Here is a 19,135-nt window from a genome sequence, read left to right on the forward strand (position 1 = left end):
AGCAAGATGGAAGAGGTTGTGGGAGCCGGGCCTCACGTCACACAGTCAAACGTGAGACCCGAGGAGAAGACGACCCCTAGTGCCAGCCGCCTGCGTCTGCTCGGAGGCTGCGGCACGCCCCGAGCCCGGTGGCGGGAAGTGGGGGCCGCCCCAGGAAGGCTCCGGCGGCCAGGCGGCGGGTTCCCGCGGCATCCCTCGTGGCAGCCCTGCTCAGAGGAGGCAGGGAGACACAGCAACGGGCCTTTAAAGCCGCCTCTGAACCCGGCGGGGACCGTCGCACCCCAGCAGCCGGGCGCCAGAGAGGCCACACGAGGCTCGCAGACTGCCAGGCTCGGGTTTGTTCTCAAGCCGCCACAGCCCGCGGTCACCCAGGAGGACACCAGACCTGACACGCAGTCTGCACTGTGGGGAGACCCAGGTTCTTCTCCCGCCTCCAGGCTGGGTGCCCCTCTCCACCGTCTTCCCACAGCATCGCAGCAGGGAAGGCGCCACCTGCGCCCCCCTCAAAGGTCTCCAAACCACCAGAATGTCCCGCAGGAGAGCCCACTGACAGGCCTTTTCCTGGCAAAAAATGCACCTGAACACCATGAACAGAGAAACTGGGGCGGGCGGGGGGACAGACACTGACTTGGGAAGAGAAACACTACCTGAGATCACACCTTCCAAAGGGTCGGGGCTGAGACACGGCCTGGCCCCCTTGCCCGACTCTCAGAAATTTCCGGGTTTAGCAGCTTCAAAGGACCGAAATCTCTGTTTCATCCCAGAAGAACCATGAAAGCGGCATCTTCAACAACATTTGGCTGAGGTTTAAGAAAGATACTCGGATTAAAAACACATGATGAGAGAAAGAGGAAATCGACAAGTATTGTCTTTGGTGGTACCAGGCTAGGAGTTAGGAATAAGATAATTTAAATCACAGGAGGCATCTTTTTTCAACTCTGTGGCTTTAATATAAGACATTTAACTCGGTAAATGGTTACTTAGGTTCATCAAGTGCTCCCTCGGCTCCCTTAAAGTCTGGTTGGCATCTTCTGCCATGAAACTCGACAGTGTGAACCACCACACACAGAGCACAGCACAGAGCACAGCACAGAGCAGTGAGGAGACGCAGGACGCTGTCGGCCCCAGCACGGGGCATGCGCGGCCCCGGGCGTCGCTGACCCTGGAAGCCCACCTGCAGCACACTCAGGGCCTGGTTTTTGGAGGCAGCAGCGGCGGGGGAACGAGAGGGCCACGTGCTCACCTACGACACCTGTACTGTGCGTCCATCAGAACCCATGGCAGGACCTGGTGTACAGTCGCCGTGGGAGCCCCTCACACCCACACACCTGTTCCAGGAACGCACAGGTCTCAGCCACACTGGTCACACCCTCCCAAACCAGCACCTGCAAACAAGTCCGCTCATCAGCCCCTGAAAGGGTCCCAGGAAAAGCCCGGCTGTCCTCGATGAGCACACACTGGGAGCTCGCCCCAGAATGGAATGTGCCCCAGGGCCCAGGCCTGTGGCAACTCACACGCCAGACCCCCACACCAAACCTACCCTCACGATGAACCGTGAGGAGGGGCCCCAGCCACGTGGCAGCTGGCGGGCCCCACAACGTTGAGTGGTCCCCGTGGGACCCGCGGGGCAGGGAGGCCCTCCTCTCTTGTGGGGGCTCTCGGGGACCGTACAGCCCACGCAGGAGGCTGCCAGCAGGGGAAAAGATAAAAGTTGGCTTCCTCGGAAAACAGCAAATAAATAGCAATTTCACTTAGATAAGAAAACAAGAAAAAACCCATACTCTGTATCCTATTTTGTGTACATATAATCAGTGCTTTATAAAGACTTCCTGAACTTTAACCCCTTACAAACAACCCCTGCAAGGTGGGATGGAGCCTGTGACCAGCTATGTGCAGGACCTCACGCCCAGAGCCCTCGCTGCGGGGGCTCCTTCCTGTCACCTGTACAGCTGTACCTACCAAAACTGCCCTGCCCTCCAAACCAGGCCACGCGGGATGCTGAGGACACAGCTTCATCCTCAGTGAAGGAAAGACAGGGCAGAGGAGGGAGTGGGAGGGACGGGGAGGAGCAGGAGCAGGAGAGCCCTTGGTCACGCTCTTAGTCTCTGGCCGTCCTTCTCCCTCCACTGAACATCCCACCCTTCCTTTTTCGGACCACTTGTTTTCTGTCACAGAAGGCTACACTGCACCGGGAGAAAGCTAACGATGACCACAGCACACTCAGCAGAAAGGGGCTTACACAGGGTCTAGTGCCGGTGCGGGAAGGGGACAAGCCACAGGATCCAACCGCTGGGCCAGGTGAGTTCAAACGGAGCCCAGTATGGACCCGCCGGCTCCTCCCCAGGTTCCATCCCACAGGCAGCCCTCCCTCCCGACAGGTATAACGCCGCAGGGATGAGGGGATGAGGCTGACGGCTCCCAGGACTCACAGTGGAAGGACCCGCTCGGCTTTCCTGACTCACACCTGCACTCACGTGAGCAAACACACCACACAGCAAGCTGTGCCACACCAAGCGCCAGCTTTCTACCTTCAAGCCTTAGTTTACACGCACGCAGACAGGCTCACTGCAGCTTCTTCAAGGGAACACTGTCCCCAGTGCAGCACGGGACAAGGAAGGGGACACCGCGCACCGGCACCTGGGTGGGATGGACGTGGAAACGGGAGCACCGTGCAGGTGCCCCCATCCCCGGGCCGCAGTGGGCAGCCACCCGGCCTCACGAGCACCCAGCACGACGGCAGTCTGACCCGCCCCGTGCACCACCCACGGCGAGGGACCCCTGGGGTGGCGGCCTGTGCTTTCCAGCGCCTGCACCTGCGCAGGTGACACAAATGTACAAAGTCGCACCCCCCCGCCCCCGGCGAGGGGTGCTGCTGCACTGGGGTGAGGATGCGGTAACCAGGGAAATGCGGAGCAGCGCGGGGACGCGTCCCGGGGTCACTGTCAAAGCAGGGTCTGGTAGAGATAGCCCCTCCGGTAGGCACTCAGCGGGTAGAACGTGGCCACCACGAACTTCCCGTCGAACGTCCTCCCCGTCAGTAGCTTCTGAGCTGCTTTGGAGTCACCGGCATTCGCGTACTCGACAAAGACCTAGAAGGGGGGAGAACACCGTGACTTGTCTCCATCCTGCTGCCTGGGGACAGTGCTCCTGCCCACGTCCTCTCACGTCTCGACAGGCTCCCCGCAGCCTCCCCAGGGCTGCCGTCCGTGCACACGCTCGAGGGCGGCACAGTTCAGAGCGTGTCCTTCGAACTCAGCCGGTTCTGGAACCAGCAACCACCGGGTGACCAGGCACCGCCTCTTCCTGCCAGGTCACACAGGACTGCCAGGCGGTGTGGCCGCCAGCTGGAGAGCACACCCCGGCGACAGCTGGCACATCGGGGGAGAAATGGGAAAGACGCAGCAGCCGCGCTGCAGCAGGGGAGGCGGCTTCCTCTTCCAGAGCACGTGACTCCCCACCGCAGAGGCAGGGGGAGGACACAGCATCGGAACCTCCGACTCCTTTTGCTGACTGAAAGCGAAGTGACAGGGAGGAGAAGGGACTGGAAGGGACGTGACCTCTGCGACCTGTCCCCTGTGGACCAGAACAGCCTCTCATCCTGTCGTGTCCCTGGGACCACGCTGCGGGCACACAGGGCCTTCTCTGCGGAGGCGAGAACGGGCAGTTCGAGAAAACCAGTGCCCAGGCTCTCGGCACCCCCTGTGCACCCCACCAACAGAGGCTTGCTGAGGCCCTGAGCGGTGGTCCGTCCAGCAGCCTCCTCCTCCCCGCACAGCCAGCCCACGGGGAGTGTACAGTGCTCAGGGCACCAAGAGCCAGGCAGTTCCAAGCACAGGCCTACTCTGCCTGGCCAGGGACCCAAGGAGTGAGCCGTGAGGGGAAGCTGGGACAGAGGACGGGCCGCCTGGCCCGCAGATCCTGCTTCTTCCCTGCATACCTCACAGGGTCCCGCGCCCCGCCCCCCGCAGGTCTGCCCATTCAGGTCCGACCTCGACCGAAACATCGAGCGCACTGTGCACAGAAGCTCCCTTTGCAGGTGAGCTGAGCGCTGTGCCAGGCCATGCCCTGCCCCCACCTGCCACACAGCTTCTGGGAGGTTGAGGGAGGGCTCCAGGCTCGTGCTGACTTTCTGAATTTGCACATAACACGGAGGGCAGGCTGCTTTTGCCTCGCCCACACCATGGCCACTTTCAGCTCCTGGCAGAGGGTGGCCATCCAGTGCTACAGGGGCCTTCGCGGCTTCTCAGCCACAGGGTCAGAAGCTCAAAACAAAAGCGCTTCCGAAGGGCCCCACTGTGCGCTCCACCAGAGGCATGTGACCAACCCGCAGGCCACACCTCCACAGTCTACCCTGCCACCCCACCCACTCAGGTTGTGCCGACCCGCCCACCAGCCCTGGCACCCCCTTCCTCGGGTGGCTGTCCCCTCCCCCCCACCACGAGGCTCCTCCAGCCCCTCCCCGCTCTCCGCACGGCTTGGTGGGCCCAGTGCCCTTGCCCTTGACCTCCTCCCCTCACTGGGGGCACACAGCAGGGGCGCAGTTGCACGGCTGATGGACACACAGCCCTGAGGGGCTGGGTGCCTTCCTGGCCCTGAAGGGGGAACAGGGTCCGAGCTAGACTGGCAGTCACTGTCACTACAGCCAGAGTGAAACTTCATTCCTTTTCAGTGGCCCCAAACCCCCGTGACGCCACGCCCCGAGACAACACGGTAATCCGTAACCGGAGGGGGTTTCTCCCACAGGGGGCCGGGGGCGGCATCTGGCAGCCTCTGCAGACCCCAGTGGCCTTCAGCGTTGAGGGCAGGGAAGGCGGCAGTGTGGGCGCTTGAGTCCTGCCACTGAGCTCCCTGCAGCGCCCAGCCAGCCCAGCAGGGGGCGCCCACGGCGCAGGGCCAGGGCGCAGAGGCTGGGAAACCTCGGGCCAGTGAAACGGGGCTGCCAGAGGGAAGGTTTGTCTGCCACAGAACCTCACTCAGAGCTGCAGGGTCAGAAGGAGCCCTCAATCTTCAGCCAGGGCGCGTCACAGAGGGAAACCCACACGGCCAGCTCACCACCCCCGACTTGCCCTCGTTGGAGCAGAACGGGGCCAAGCTGCCTCTGCAGCTGAACCTGACCCACATCAGAGCTCCAGTCAGTCAGTGCCGCGCGAGTAGAGGGGCCCTCTGCCGGGGACAAACGCCCGTGCTCCCCCAGCACAGACGCAGGCAGGTGCAGCCTGCCCCACGACAGCGTCCACTCCCCACAGTGCGTGCCCTTCTCCGCAGACCGGGGGCGGCCTGCAGCGAGTCCCAGGCCCCGTGCACGCCCGCTCACCTGTCCGCGGCCAGGGCTCTCCTTGGGGACCAGCAGCGACACCACGGGCCCGAACTTCTGGCACTCCTCCCTCACGTCCTCCACGGCATCTGGGGACACAAACACAGCCATGCCCGCCCAGGGTGAGCAAGACCGTCACTCACGGCTGCGCGTCATCAGAGTTTGGCATCCGCGCCCGAGCTAGGACACTCCGGTGCTGTTACCTCTGGGCCAGAACCTGAACCCTAAACACACTAGGCTGACTGCTTCCCAGTAAATACCCTCGGATGCAGCCGCACCCACAATGCCGCTGGGTGACCACCATGCCCGCCCTCACCCTGGCCCCTGTGCCCCTCTCCCCCCAGCCCCGGCCCCAGCCAGTGACCGAGGGGCTCAGGTGCAGCTCGGTCCAGACCCCGGTTCCTCGAATCCGCCCCTCTGCCTGTCGCCCTGCCTTCAGACTGCCTGAAACTGGTGCCGACCCCCAACGCTATCACAGCGGGGACGGGGCTAGGCCTGTGAACGCTGGGGGATGTGACTGGAGACCCAAGTCCCCTCTTCGCATCAGAGGCGCACAGTGGGGGCCGGCACAGCGTGCGAGGCAGATGTGGGGGCCACGCAGGGCGGCACTGACCTTCATAGCCCTCCTCGCTGTCCAGGTCGTCGCCGTCCAGCACATTCAGCAGCCGCAGCACCGGGGTGGGCAGCATCACCAGGTCTTCGATGTGAGGGGCTGCGGGGTCACACAGCGCGGTCAGCGGTGAGTGCCCCGGGCAGGGCAGCCGGGACCCAGGGCACACCGAGAGCCGCAGGCCACTCACCGAACGGGACACTGAAGAACGGGCTGCAGAGCGCGGCCTCGGCGGGGACTCGCCGGCGTGGGTCGTCATGGAGCATGCTGCGGCACAGACAGGCTCTGCGTGACTGCCGGGCCGTGTGACAGCGGCCGTCACAGAGAACAAAGCCGGTGTTCGCCACCGCATCGACTGCGCCAGCGCAACCTGCCGATCGCTTGTCTACCAAACGCGGAAACACCCTGCACACACGCCACGCAGCAAACCCAAACGCCCCCGCCGGCGTGGATGGAACTCGGTAACCGTAACACCCACCAAAGCACGAGGGGAGAGACACCGCCTGGGCAGCTGCACCTGCACCCGAGGGCCCCCCTCTGGGGGAAGCACGGAGACACAGACTGAGCCGCCGAACCAGAGAAAAGAGCGACCCCGCACAGCCAGCGGGTCCTCGCTGAGGGGCAGGACAAGCCGACTGGGACCGGCAGCTGACGCTGCAGGGGCTGCCCCTCCAGACTCCAAACTGAGGCGAGAGTCCCTGTGGGTCCCAAGGGGGAGGGGCAGGTAGCCAGGCTGCAGGGCGTCTTTTTCATACTGACTCTAGATGCAGAGAGACAGAGAAAGACCTGTTTTGTGGTTCCACTTACTGATGCATTCACTGGTTGATGCCTGTACCTGCCCTGACGGAGGATCAAACCCACAAACTTGGTGTATGGGGACGCTCTAACCAACTGCGCTGCCCAGCCAGGGCCAGCTCTAGGACCTCTTACAGCTGACCAGCTGAAGCTCCTTCCTGGGCAAAGTCCCGCAGGAAAAAAAAATCTTGGGATCAGAATCCACACTGAGTAGGAAGGGGGTGGGGGCGAGACAGAGAGAGGGAGAGAGCAGGAACAAGGCAGGGGGCGGAAGGAAAACCTCAGGAAAAATAAAGAACCATTTCTGCCCAATGTCACACAAAAACAACAGAAGAAGGAGCCTGCAAAATACGGAGGGCAGCCTCAACTCCACTTTCTGCTGCGAACGTGAGTGAAGCGGCCCCATGTAAAAACGAGGCGCACAGGGAGCCCCTTCTCGGGGCCGTGGGTGCTGCCCGGTTCACGAATCGCTCTGTCCCCGGTTAGAGGACAGGGCCTGGGTAGGAGCTAGAAAAGGAAGCTGTTCCATAAAGTAACTAGAAGAGATACAAAATGAATAAACGTGAGACTTCATGTGTTAAACAGAAGGCAAGAAGGAAGAAAAAATTTTAAAATAAAAAAGAAAGAGATATAAGATTCAAGAGAAAGTACGAGCCCTGCAGGAGAGAAGTGGGGCCGTCCCGGCGAGAGTTTCCCAAGACGCCCGGGAGGGTCTGGCAGTGCCAACCCCAAACCACCGAGACCAAGTGGAATTCGGTAGTCACGGGACTTTATGAAAGATAAAACCCTTTGGCCGTCTAGATAAAAAGACCAAGTGACTCTTAATGTAAAGCAAATACTTTCAGCCTTTTTCATCCCGTGGCAGCATAAACTGCCAAAATTCTGCAGCACATCCAAAACCTCTATTTTTGGCTGATCTGACGAAAAAGCAGGTACGGTTTAGATTCACTCCCAGTGGGTGGCTACGGCCCTGTTGGCTGTTGTCACCTCCATCTGGCATTTTTATTTAGCAAGTGCCCCTGACTAGGCAGTTGGGTGCCATGGGCTTGAAAAGCCCGGGGGGCCCATGGGTGGGAGACGGCCGACGGAAGGACCAGCAGGCCCTCCGCTCTTCCCACAGCAGCGTGTCTGAGACACTCGGGGAGGGGTGGGGACGTGGGAGAACAAGACGCTACTGCTCTGTGACCCAGAGCAGAGAAGTCCCAGCGCCTGCCCCGACCAGCGAGTCAGACACAAGGGCCAGGCCCAGAGCAGTGGAAGTCAGACGATGGCGTCAGGGCAGAGGGGGCAGGGTGCAGTGGCCCGTGGCCGGCTGTGCAGACACAGCCCCGGCTCAGACAGGGGAAGATGGGGAAGCACGCAGACAGAGCTGCCGTCAGCCACGCAGCCTGAGCACCGCCGTCCCGAGGCGGCCGCTCCGATGCGCCGTGGGCGGCAGCGATGAGCGGGGAAGAGATCTCGGGCCCTCCACGCTCCCAGCCAGGCCCGCTGGCCTGGAGGAAAGCTGCCGGCGTAAACAGACAACATGACTGGTGGCCCCGAGTCTGCACTGGGAGACACAGCATGACTTCTGTCCCCTCAGAAGAGCCAGTGGCAGCAACCACCTGTGGGGACTGCTGCTCTGGCCCCCAGCCTGTGACGGCCCAATGCTGTCTCCTCCTGAAAGGAAGCCGGCGGTGACCGGGTCTGGGCAGGAAGGGTGACGGGTGCCCACGCGTGGCCATCGCCGACCGCAAGCACGCTGCCCCGCCGGGACAGGGTGTGCAGAGGCCTGCCCACCGCAGCGAACAGGCAGCTCGGACTAGAGGGGGGCAGCGGGCTGGGACACGTCAGGCTCTCGGACACGCGTCGGCCATGCCTGAGGCCCAGTTTACAGGGGCTGTTCACCTTCCAGGGGGCACGGTCCCCTTGGAGGAGGGCAGGGCGTCCGTGTGTTTCAAACACCAGGAACCAGAGAGAACCCACCTTCCTTCGTGTCTGGTCAACCCAGCGAAGGCCGAATGACAGATGACAACTGACCCGCCCTCGGCCCTGACAAGTGCTAATGGGAACGGCAGAGAGGGCCGCCCCCGTGACCAGCACCGGGCCACCCAGGCCTGCGAGCAGCTCTGGGAAGCCCCTGGCCTCCCCGGGCAGCACGCGGGCGGAGCTCCACGCCCAGCCGCACGGTGCGCACGCTGCGGGGTTCCTGCCACCAGCAGCTCCGCTGGGCCAACCCACCGGCACGGCCGGGGCAGCGGACGGAAGCCGCCCTTTCGCACTGAAGGAGGCTCCACGGGGACCCTCCCTCTCGGAGGAGCAGCTCCCCGCCGAGGTGTGCGAGGACGCGCACCTGGGCGATGGCCTCACTGGGAGCGAGCGGGGGCCGGCAGGGGGTCTGCAGCGGTTACGTCCAGGGAGGGAGAAGGGGCGACCGTGCCGCTCCACTCCCTGGCCCGAGCAGTGGACACGGCGCACCCAGGTCCAAGGAGCGGCGCAGTCGCGCTCAGGGTCTGTGCTGCCCCACACACCGCAGTCCGAACAACGTGCCGGACCCGCTGCCGGAGACACAGAAGAGCCCCGAGGAGAAGCACGCCAAGTGCTGACGGGAGAAAGGGGCAAAGGGGCTGTAATCTGTATCTTCCTCATCCCAACAACTTCCTGTTGCTTTGCATTAATTGTGTAAAAGGAAGAGCAATGGCTTTAGCTCTGGCTGGTGTGGCTCAGCGAACCAGAGGCCGCTGGGTCAAGGGCCAGGGCTCCAGTGGTGGGCGCAAGAGAGGCAACCACACGTGGATGCTTCTCTGCTGTCCCTCTCTCCTCTTGAAAGAAATGAAATCTTTTTAAAAGGCTATTATTTAAAGAAAACCCAAGCCACAAAATCAGTACTAGAATTTAGGTAGTTTTACTTCCAAGCTAGAACCCATTATGTAGTTTATCATTTTTAGAAAGCCACAGCCGCACACACACCACAACAGTCCCAGCGGCACAGAGCCCGTCTGTGGCTGTGCACGGCCCCTTCTCAGTGTGAAAGGCCCCACATGGCGTCCAGTCCAGGCACCAATGGCTGCTTGTTTGCTCTGTCACACACAGGATGTGGGACAAGAGGCCACGCCAGGCCTGGCCTTGTGGCAACACTTCCCCAAGTTCCTGTGAATCTACAGTCACTGCGAGTAAAAAGCAACTGGGAGACCCGCAGGGTCAGAAGCCGAAGCGCCTGATCAGTGAGAGCCGGGGGAGGGGGCAGCCGTACCTTTTGATGAGGTCTCGGAGGTGGTAGGCTGGGATGGCGGCATTCACCACCGCTTTGCTGGCAAACATGTGGTCGATGATGGCGGAGCTGTTGGCCTAGCAAGAGGGAGAGAAGCCTTCCTTTGGTGACGCGATTCAGTCACTGCTTCCTGAGGGCCAGGCGCTGGTGTCCTGTGAGACGCCACAGGAACCCGCCTCCCCCGACCGCGCACTCTGAAGGGAGGGACCGTGGGCAGTCGGTCACGGGCGGGTCCTGGGTCCTCAGCGCGGGCTCTGCGCCAGCGTGCACCATGTAAACGACCAGAGACACGGCACGGAGCGACCCCGGGAAAATGGAGCTCGTGTGAGTGCAGAGAGGAGGGTGTGTGGGGCGAGCCAGTGGTGGTGGCACCTCCAGGGAGAAGGAGCTCGGGGTGTAAGGCGGCACTTAAAGTCACATCACTAGCTCTTGACCCTGTGCACGTGACACTGCTCCCCAAGGACATGGAGGTGTGCACGGGAGCAGTCACATGAAAACTCACCGGACACATGCCACCAGCACACCACGCTGAGCACTGGGCACTTCCCTTCTGCCACCGTGACACGGACGTGAACTGTCATCGCCCTCACCGTGCAGACAACGACCAGGCCTGCAGGCTGCGCGGCGGACAGCTGGTGGGAGCAGCGGGCCGTGCATGAGCCCCGCAGCCCAGCCCAGGGGCCTCCACTGGCAGGCCCGCAGACAGGGAGACCGCGGTGTGGCCGCCTGGGGCGCGCACTGGGGTCCCACCAGACGCCATCCCAGGGGCTCAGATGGTCAGGGCCAATGCGCGGGGCAGCAGAAATGGCACTGGCCCGACTGTCAGGGGCACCAGGGACAAAGAAGGACACCGATCCCCCTCGCACGGCCGTGCTTCTGTACCAAAGGTGAGCACCCGGCACCCCCGCCGGGCCACTGCAGCGCTCTGCCCGGGCACTGACAGCCACACTCCACGTGACAGACGTCACCATCACAACCAGTGACTCCTCAACGCTGTGTTCTCAAACCTCCAGCCTGAAGCCTGCCACGGCCACCGCCACCGCCACATTCAAGCCCCAAGGGGTGTTTGCAAACAGGTGGGCGCACGGGCCCTGACTACACAGGGACCGACACGAAGCTCCCTGCTGTGCCCCCGGCTCGGAGCTCAGAGCCCAAGCTGCCAGAGGAGCTGCTGCACCAGAAGGCGCACGCGTGTCACAAAGAGGGCGGCGTGCGGAGCTGTGGGCAGAGCCGGAGGCAGGAGGGAGGGACAGTCGTGTGGCCCGGGGCGAGGGGTTTTCCACACCTGAGCCTCCGGTTCCCCTGAACAGAGTGACCTACACTCTTACTCGCTGTTCTCACGGAACCATCGGGAGAACTCAGTGAGCCTGTGTGTGAAAATGTTTCAACGATACGCACAAACTGCGAGCATGACGCAGAGTACCGTTCACCTCACAACACACTGTTGCACTATTAGCATTTGAGGAAGTAGCGTAACTAAATTACTAGACGAAAGAAATTGATTTTGCTTCTTGGGGAAAAGGCCCACGTCCCCGCTCTGACTCCAGGCCAGGCCCCAGCCCAGGAACCGGGAGGGATGCCGAGCCACACAGCTGCAGCCTGGGCGGGAGGGGCTCCGGCTGCACCCGCCCACCCAGGAGGCGGCATCGGCAGGCAGGAGGCAGAGTGCTCGCTAGAATCACAGGCTGAGATGCGGACCTGGGCCTGGGGACTCCGAGGGGAGCGGGCACCCGTTACCTTCCACTCCTGAGATCTGACCGTGTGCTTCAGCTTCGTTCCTGAGAACATCTCCAGCAGGATGATCCCAAGGCTCCACAGATCCACCGCTGACGTGCACTCTGTGTCGCTCTGCAGGCCGGCCTGGGCCAGGCAGTTCTGCAGCTCGGCTTCCGGAGCCCGGTACCCATCTGTCTGAATGTACTTCACATCCTAAAGGAGACGAGGAAACACTGCACCCAGTGAAAAACAGCTCGCTGTCCATCCGTCCACCTCTGCACTGTATTCACTGCCCACCGACACCAGGACACCCTGCCCTCAGCCACCCTCACTCCCCAGCTCCCCAGCTGGGCAGGTCTCACTGCCGGGCTGCACACTTTCCAGGCAGCCCCTGTAGAGACTTCCTTGGTCTCTTGCCTGCGAGGCACCGCTAATAAACAAGGACACTGTACAAAGACCTGACGAACTAAGACAAATGGGGGGTTGTCGGAACCAACACCTGTGGGGTCCCCAACAGTGCAGACACCAGTCATTCAGCAAAGAACGAAAGAGCGCCCTATAGGGGACTCACTGCGGACAGTTTCAGGCCCCTTCACATTTCACTGGCCCCGCTCCCTGACCAAACACATGCTGGCGATGAACTTTCCGTCTGCTTTGCCCCGAGGAGTCCAGAATCACAGTTACAAACAGACCGTGAGCCCCCACTAAACCACCTTTGCTCTTTACAACACCCGCATTAGACTCTGAAGTGGGCGGGAGCACTTCTTACCTGATTGCCCTCTTTGAAGCTCAGGCCAAAATCAATGAGCTTGAAACACTCGCTCTCCGCGCTCCACAGGATGTTCCTCGGCTTGAGGTCGGCGTGGACGTAGCCCTCTCGGTGAAGGAAGGCGAGGGCCTCCAGCACGTCCCGGGCGCAGTGCTGGATCACCCACAGGGAGCAGCCCTGGTGGCTGGAGTACAGGAGCAGCTCCGACACACTGACGTCCAGGAGCTCCAGCAACAGGCAGCGGGACGGCACGTTTGGGGAGAAGTGGATGGTGAACACTCCGTACAGAGTCACTGGGGAGAGAGGAATGGCACTGCTCAGGAGTCAGACCAAGCTGGGTGAGCTGCCACTGAAGCAGGTGACTAACCGCGGGCGCAAGCCCGGGACAGTCTGCAGAATAGTATCTCTGATGAGTGGAGAGGCTCCCCCTGCAACTTATTTTTCCCACGAGGAAGATTTTTGGGTCACTGGGTCACTTTAATAAAATAAGACGAGGCGACCTTCAGCAGCTGGTTACTATTCAAAGATATTACATGTGGCACAATAATTCAACTGGGTTTCACCAAACACTAGTGGTGGATGAATGTGCACTGAGGGTGCCCAGAAAGGATGAGCAAAAGTAAAAATTAAAAAATAAAAATAAAAAACCCAGCCCTGGACAAGTAGCTCAGTGGGTCAGAGCACCATCCGATGTTTCATTACAGGTTCCGTCCCCAGTCAGAGCCCACGCAGGAGTCAACCAATGAGGCACCAATAAGTGGGACAACAAAGCAGTGTTTCTCTCCCCCTTCCTCTCTCTCTCTAAAATCAATAAACAAGTTTTTTAAAAGTAAAACCCCAAATATTACATACTACTCAAGATGAATGTCACAATGTGGAAAAACAAAATTTGAAGATTGGCTCCGGATCCAAAACAGCACTCGATAATCTCAATATTAAAAGAAGGGAGTGTGCCTTTTGAAGACACATCTAATCTTTCGGAGACTCAACAAGTCCTTAGACATGCAAAACTGCAAAAATGTCCCCCTTAAACACCGCGGCTATATAGAAAGTGTAGTTTAAAACAAGCAAACAAAAAAACCCCAGTGTTTAGTGCTCCCAAACGGCAAAATACCGAAGGCCCATCTTCCACGATGTTGCCCAGGCAGCAAGTGGGGATTAGGCAGAACTAGAACGGGGTGGGGAGATGGGGGGGGGGGGCAACGGGGAACGCTGCCTTCGGTCCATCATCAGGGATCAGCTCAGACCTCACAGTCTGAGTGTCGGAACCAGAACCGTGAGCGCACTAGCTGCGCGGCTGTCACACTTCCACAAGGGCCCCTGTGAAACACTGAGTCACGTCTCGCCAGGCCAGACTACCTGGGGCTCGAGCAGCGTCCACCGGCGTTGCCAGCCGAGCAGGAGGGCCCGTTTCCCACTGCCTTGCAGAGGCTAAAAATTTCCACGCGAGTCCAGACGACATACCAAAGGCGCGGCTGCCGTCCTGGGGCCGGGCACCTGCGCTCCCCGCCCGCCCCACACCCGCTCCAGTTCGCCCGGCCGAGCGCGGACCGGCCCGCCACCCTCACCGATGTTGCGGTGGCCCTGCAGCTGCTCCAGCGCCGCGCGCTCCTTGCGGAAGCCGTACTCCGCGGCCGAGGCGGCGGCTCCGGAGGCGCCGGGCGGCAGGAACTGCTTGAGCGCGCCGGGGGGCGAGCCGGGGGTGCCACAGCAGCGCACCCGGTACACCGACGCCGAGGACCCGCTGCCCAGGCGACTCTGCACCTGCCACAGCCGCCCAAAGGCCTCCAGGAAGCGCGGCGGCTCGGCGCCCCACGCGCAGCCGGACCCCGCCATCCGCGCGGACTGAGGGTGACGCGGCGCTGACGCGAAGCCCGGCAGCCGGCCGCGCCCGTGGGTCACATCGCAGCCGCCGGCCGCTCCGCAGGGAGAGGCCCACCGCGCGCCGCCGCCGCTGCCCTCGTCCGGCTCAGGCCGCCATGACGCCGGAAGCCGCGCGCCCGGCCGGAAGCCGGAAGCCGGAAGCGGACTCGGAGCCCGGCCTGCTTCGGAAAGAGGCGGGAGCCCAGGCGGGCGTAACTCCAGGGAAGGAGGCGGAGCGCCCGAAGGTCCGAAAGTGGGTGTGTCTCTGGGCAGGTGGCGCTCAGATCCAGAGCTGCGCGTCCTAGGACCAAGGCAGCCTTTCCCGTCAGCAAGCCCGCCTCGGTCTGCGCATCGAGGCCGACACCTGGGAGAGCCGCTCCTTCCCTGGCCCCCGAGGCGCCGCTGCTGCTGAGGGGCCGAGAGCCCCGAGCCCCGCACATCTGCTCCGAGCGCCGCGGGCGCTCACTGTCCCCGGCCACCGCGGAAAGGCGGCGCCTCCGTTCCCTGCCTCTCACGCAGCGCTGGACGCTCCACCGCTCTGCTCGCTCTGCCCCTGAGCCTGCCCCGCCACGCTGTCACCGTAGCCCTCCGAGCACCTACTCTGGCGCCAGCGTACGCAATGCGCTGCCACACCGCCCTCCTCCGGAGGAATGCTCTCCATCCCTCCGGGCACATCCTCAAAGGGCCGGGGGAGCGCAGCGCCAGGCTCCCGCCAGGCTGAGTTCCCGCCTTCTCCGCCACGTTTGGACGTTAGACTGGGCGCCCTGGCAGCCCCCGCGCCTCCGGCCCCAAGCGAGAGTGGCGGGGCGGGGCGGGGCGGGGGGGGGGGAGCCGGGCAGGAAGAGGCAGCTGGCCCGTGGGGACTGTGGACAGGAAGTGCTACGTGATGCGCAGCCCGATAGGGCTCGCGAAGGACACCAGCGTGCAAAGGCTGGGTCGAGGGACTTCCTTCGAATCAGAGGCAGGAGCCGGGTCTGCCCAGAGCTGGGGGGAGCCGAAGTGGGGTCCACCTGGGCTGCGAGGGGTCCATGTGCGGTGGGATGCGTGGGGCTTTGTGCAGGCCTGAGGCCCTTAAGAGGTGTGTGGAAGTGCTAGATTCTGGAGAAAAGGGCTTACATTTTATACAAGTTCACTGTAGAAAAATAAAATACAAAGGCAAAGAGACCGGAAACCCTCTAACGACCCTGGTTAACATGTTGGTAAAATTCTTTCTAGACTTCTCTCTGAGCATTTACATACCCCTAGGAGCATTACACACTGGCACACACAACTGCACAGGCGCATAGATCTACTCATCTGACTCACCCGTCTGCAGCCTTTCCTAACTCAAACTACACCCCGGCCCCTTCCCACACCCGTGAAGGCAGGTGTTCTTGAGCCCCGTGCCGTGGGAGGCACCAGTCTGCCGGTCTGCGGGTGCTGGACCACCACCACCCTGCTGCCTCTCCCACGGCCAGTTCTGCCCTTCAAGCCACAGAGAGTCCAGCAACATTGGTGTGCCACCGGAGAACACACTCAGTGAATGATGCTTGGCCGCCGGAGAAGACAGAGGAGGCTATTCCTGAGACCCCCGGAACGAGGGGGAGACCCACAGCATCTGCCCCACACGGCTTCCCGCAGGGAGCCTGACCATGTGGCTGTGAGGGCGGTGGATGCTCTGCCATCTTCGTCTCAATGCCCAGGTTCTATAGGACTCTCTCACTCCTGTGACTTTCTCACTCGTATCTGGCCCTGTGGGCCCTTGGACCTGACAACAGAACTTCGCCTGGAAGGGCAGATTTACTTGACATCTTCAGTAAAAGATAGAAAAACAAGCTCGGCTGTCTCCTGACAGAGGGAACTGTATTCAAATGACAAGAAGCCCAGAGGCAAGGCTGCGGGAAGGACTCAGGATGACGAAACTCAGGGGGAACCTGAGTAGGAAGTTCTCCTTTTCTCACAGGTTTTGTAAGGCTGTGGGTGAGGCCCGGAACTGGGTGAGCGGGCGAGACACAGCGCGTGGCTCACTCAGAGCTGTGAAGACATGGCCCAGTCTCGTTAGCACCATCCTCTGGCTCAGATACAAACAAAAAGAAGAAAAACTACTTTCTTGCAATGAGAACTTTCAGGCTTGACTCTGAACCTTCCTGCACCACTCAGCAGTGTTACCTGCAGTCACCACGCTGGCTGCTTACTATTTTGCAGCTGAACATTAGTAGCTTTTGAACCCCTCCCCCCAACTCCCTCCCCGGCTCCCACTCTGCCTCTGGGAACCACAGGTCTGATCTCTTTGTCTATGAGTTTCATTGTTTTTGTTTGTTTTATTATTTTATTTATTTTTACAGAGGGAAGGAAGGAAAGAGAGAAAAACATCAATGTGTGGTTGCCTCTCCCACGCCAGCCCCCATGATTGGGGACCTGGCCCACAACCCAGGCATGTGTCCTGACCAGGAATCGGACCGGTAACCCTTTGTTTCACAGGCTGGCGCTCAGTTCACTGAGCCACACCAGCCAGGGCTTGTTTCTCTCTAAATCTCCATGTAAAGGAAATACGGTATGGTCATACAGTATTTATCTTTCTCTGCCTGACTTAGTGTGTCACTTAAAATGCCCTCAAGTTCAATGTTGTCACAAACAGCAGGATTTCTTTCTTTTTACGGCTAATTTCCACTTGATAACCGCATGCACCACATCTTCACCGTTGATGGGCACCGTGGTGGCTTCTGTAGGTTGGCTGCTGTGAATATGGGGGAGCCGACACCTTCCACAGTTAGTTTTTTTATACCCTCCAAACATACCCATGTAGGAGTGAAACTGCTAGATGACACAGTAGCTCTGTTTTTAATTTGTCGCGTCCGTACTGGTTTCCACGGTGGCCACACCAGTTTACTTTCCCACCAACAGTGCACACGGGTTCCCGTTTTCCAACATCCTCCCCAAAACTCATCTCTTGCCTCTTTGGTAATGGTCATTCTGCTAAGGGTGAGGTAGTACCTCACCGCCGTTTCGATTTGCGAACCCCTGATGACGAGCGACCCTGAGCATCTTTTCATGGAGCTGTTGGCTGTCTGTGTGTCTTTGGGAAAATGTCTATTCAGATCCCTGGTCCATTTTTTAATTGCATTGTTTGCTTCTTGTTGCTATTGAGTTGTGTGAGTCTTCATGTGCTCAGAAACGGATCTCTTGTTGGACACACGGCTTGTGAATAGTTTCTTCCCCTTCTGCAGGCCGCGCTGGCCGTTGGCAATACTGTCTGGTGAACCCTACTTCTCTCCGTGAGTAAGCTTCCTTCTTCATCTTAGGGAAGATGAAGTTCCCTCTCTTTGCCTGGCTGCCGGGAGGGCCCTGTTGCATGGCCATCCCTAGAGGAGTCTTTTCCATCATTTCCCCGTCCCTCCCAGTGTCCTGGGCAGAGCTTTCTCTCCTGTTTTCGGTTTCCTCAGACTCCTCGAAAGGGCTTCTGATGAGCCCATCTTTGGTCCAATCCATGGTGGCCACAGGCATGGCTCTTGGCTTGGATTTCCGCCAAGGAGAGAAGCAGGGCTGGCTGCGGAGGAACGCCACTTCTGCGGACCGTGTGGCTATTTTCAAAGGTGACGTGTGCCGCGGACCAGCCTCTCCAGGAGAGGGGAGGGGGTGGAAATGAGTCAAGGACGCAGGGAGTCAGGTTGGAGAGGTCTCAGCATCCCGCTGAGCCCCGAACTCCGTTTATTCAAGGCTTTTATTACAATTATGGGGAATAAGCAGGAGGGGGCCGCACCCAAGCCAGTTTCTTTGTCCTTTCTGCAAAGCTACTCCACGGAACAACAGGGGAACACAGGGTGCTATCAAAACTTCCCTGTTTTTCAAGCACCAGTGCATGACCTACCCTTCTACAGGGAAACAGGCTGTCTAGCTTATGCTAATAAGTTCTTGGGAAACCTACTGTCTACCCACAGCAGGTTCTAGGCAGGGAGCCAAGCAAGGTGGAGAGGAACTGCGCCACGGGCAGCGGCCTTGCCAGCTGACCCTGGCCCCCCGGCTTTGCCAAGGGGGGCTTGCGGCGCCCACAGACGTGGAATCAGAATAGCGTCAGAGCGGAAAGGCTGCTTCATCGTGAAAAACCTTAAACACGTTCAAAGATGGACGTTAACATAACAAACCCCACACGCCACCGCCCAGCGATGGACACGTATCCACATAGGCACGATGCCATCCCCGCCCCCGGCAAGATCAGCAAGAACTCCCTGGTGTCATCTAGTGTGCACTCAGAGTTTAGGTTTCCCCTACGGCAGGAAATTGTTTTTTAAAACCAGGATCCAAGCAAGATCCTCGCACTGCGCTGGTTTTGTGCCTCACAAGCATCTTTAGACCAGGAGCAGCCCCCACCCCAGCATCTGACTCGGTTTGCATGGCATGGGCCCACGGAGAAGCCTTGTTCGCGCTCCCGTGGAAGGTCCCACACAGGGGCATCGCCCGCCTTCTTCCTCAGGACGGCCCCACAGGGAAAGGCTGGTTGCGTTCACTCATCGCGGGGGCTCCTATGTTTGAACGTCTGCTCCACAGAGGCCTGTGCACTCCCTGCTGCTGGCTGGTGCACCTTCAGTGGCCGATCACCTCTCCTGAGACCTGCTGAGCCTGAGGCCGGCGGGTGCAGGTGGTGACGGCCTGGTCTCCCTTTGTCAAGGTCACTCTCAAACATTCGTCTGAAGTTTTCACCCACTGACTATGTTCCCCCGGATTCCTTATCCCACCGAGTGTCAGGAAGTGGAACGGAGCTGGTTCTGTCTCCGGTAAAGGCGTGCATCGCTTTGCCAGGAATACCAGATTCCCCTCTGCGGCGTGGATTCAGCTTGCACT

At 60.4% G+C, this 19,135-nt stretch overlaps 1 protein-coding gene across 2 annotated transcripts; it reads right to left on the minus strand.

The window, feature by feature from the left end:
* Window positions 1-846: 846 nt before the first annotated feature.
* On the minus strand, window positions 847-15,098 carry UHMK1 (U2AF homology motif kinase 1). Of its 2 annotated transcripts, none has more exons than XM_037149557.2 (8): window positions 14,918-15,098; window positions 12,455-12,747; window positions 11,707-11,898; window positions 9,952-10,046; window positions 6,115-6,191; window positions 5,928-6,026; window positions 5,315-5,403; window positions 847-3,089 (listed from the first exon to the last, which is right to left on the minus strand). In XM_037149557.2, the coding sequence occupies exons 1-8, from the start codon at window positions 14,976-14,978 to the stop codon at window positions 2,943-2,945; spliced, it is 1,053 nt and encodes a 350-aa protein (XP_037005452.1). In that variant the 5' UTR covers window positions 14,979-15,098; the 3' UTR covers window positions 847-2,942. The 2 variants fall into 2 exon arrangements, with proteins under 2 accessions (XP_037005452.1, XP_037005446.1); XM_037149551.2 differs by lacking the exon at window positions 14,918-15,098 and adding an exon at window positions 14,023-14,407.
* Between the last annotated feature and the right edge of the window lie 4,037 nt (window positions 15,099-19,135).

This window comes from Artibeus jamaicensis, unplaced genomic scaffold (assembly GCF_021234435.1).
Source record: "Artibeus jamaicensis isolate MK-2021 breed Jamaican fruit bat unplaced genomic scaffold, CSHL_Jam_final scaffold_625, whole genome shotgun sequence".
NCBI lineage: Eukaryota > Metazoa > Chordata > Mammalia > Chiroptera > Phyllostomidae > Artibeus > Artibeus jamaicensis.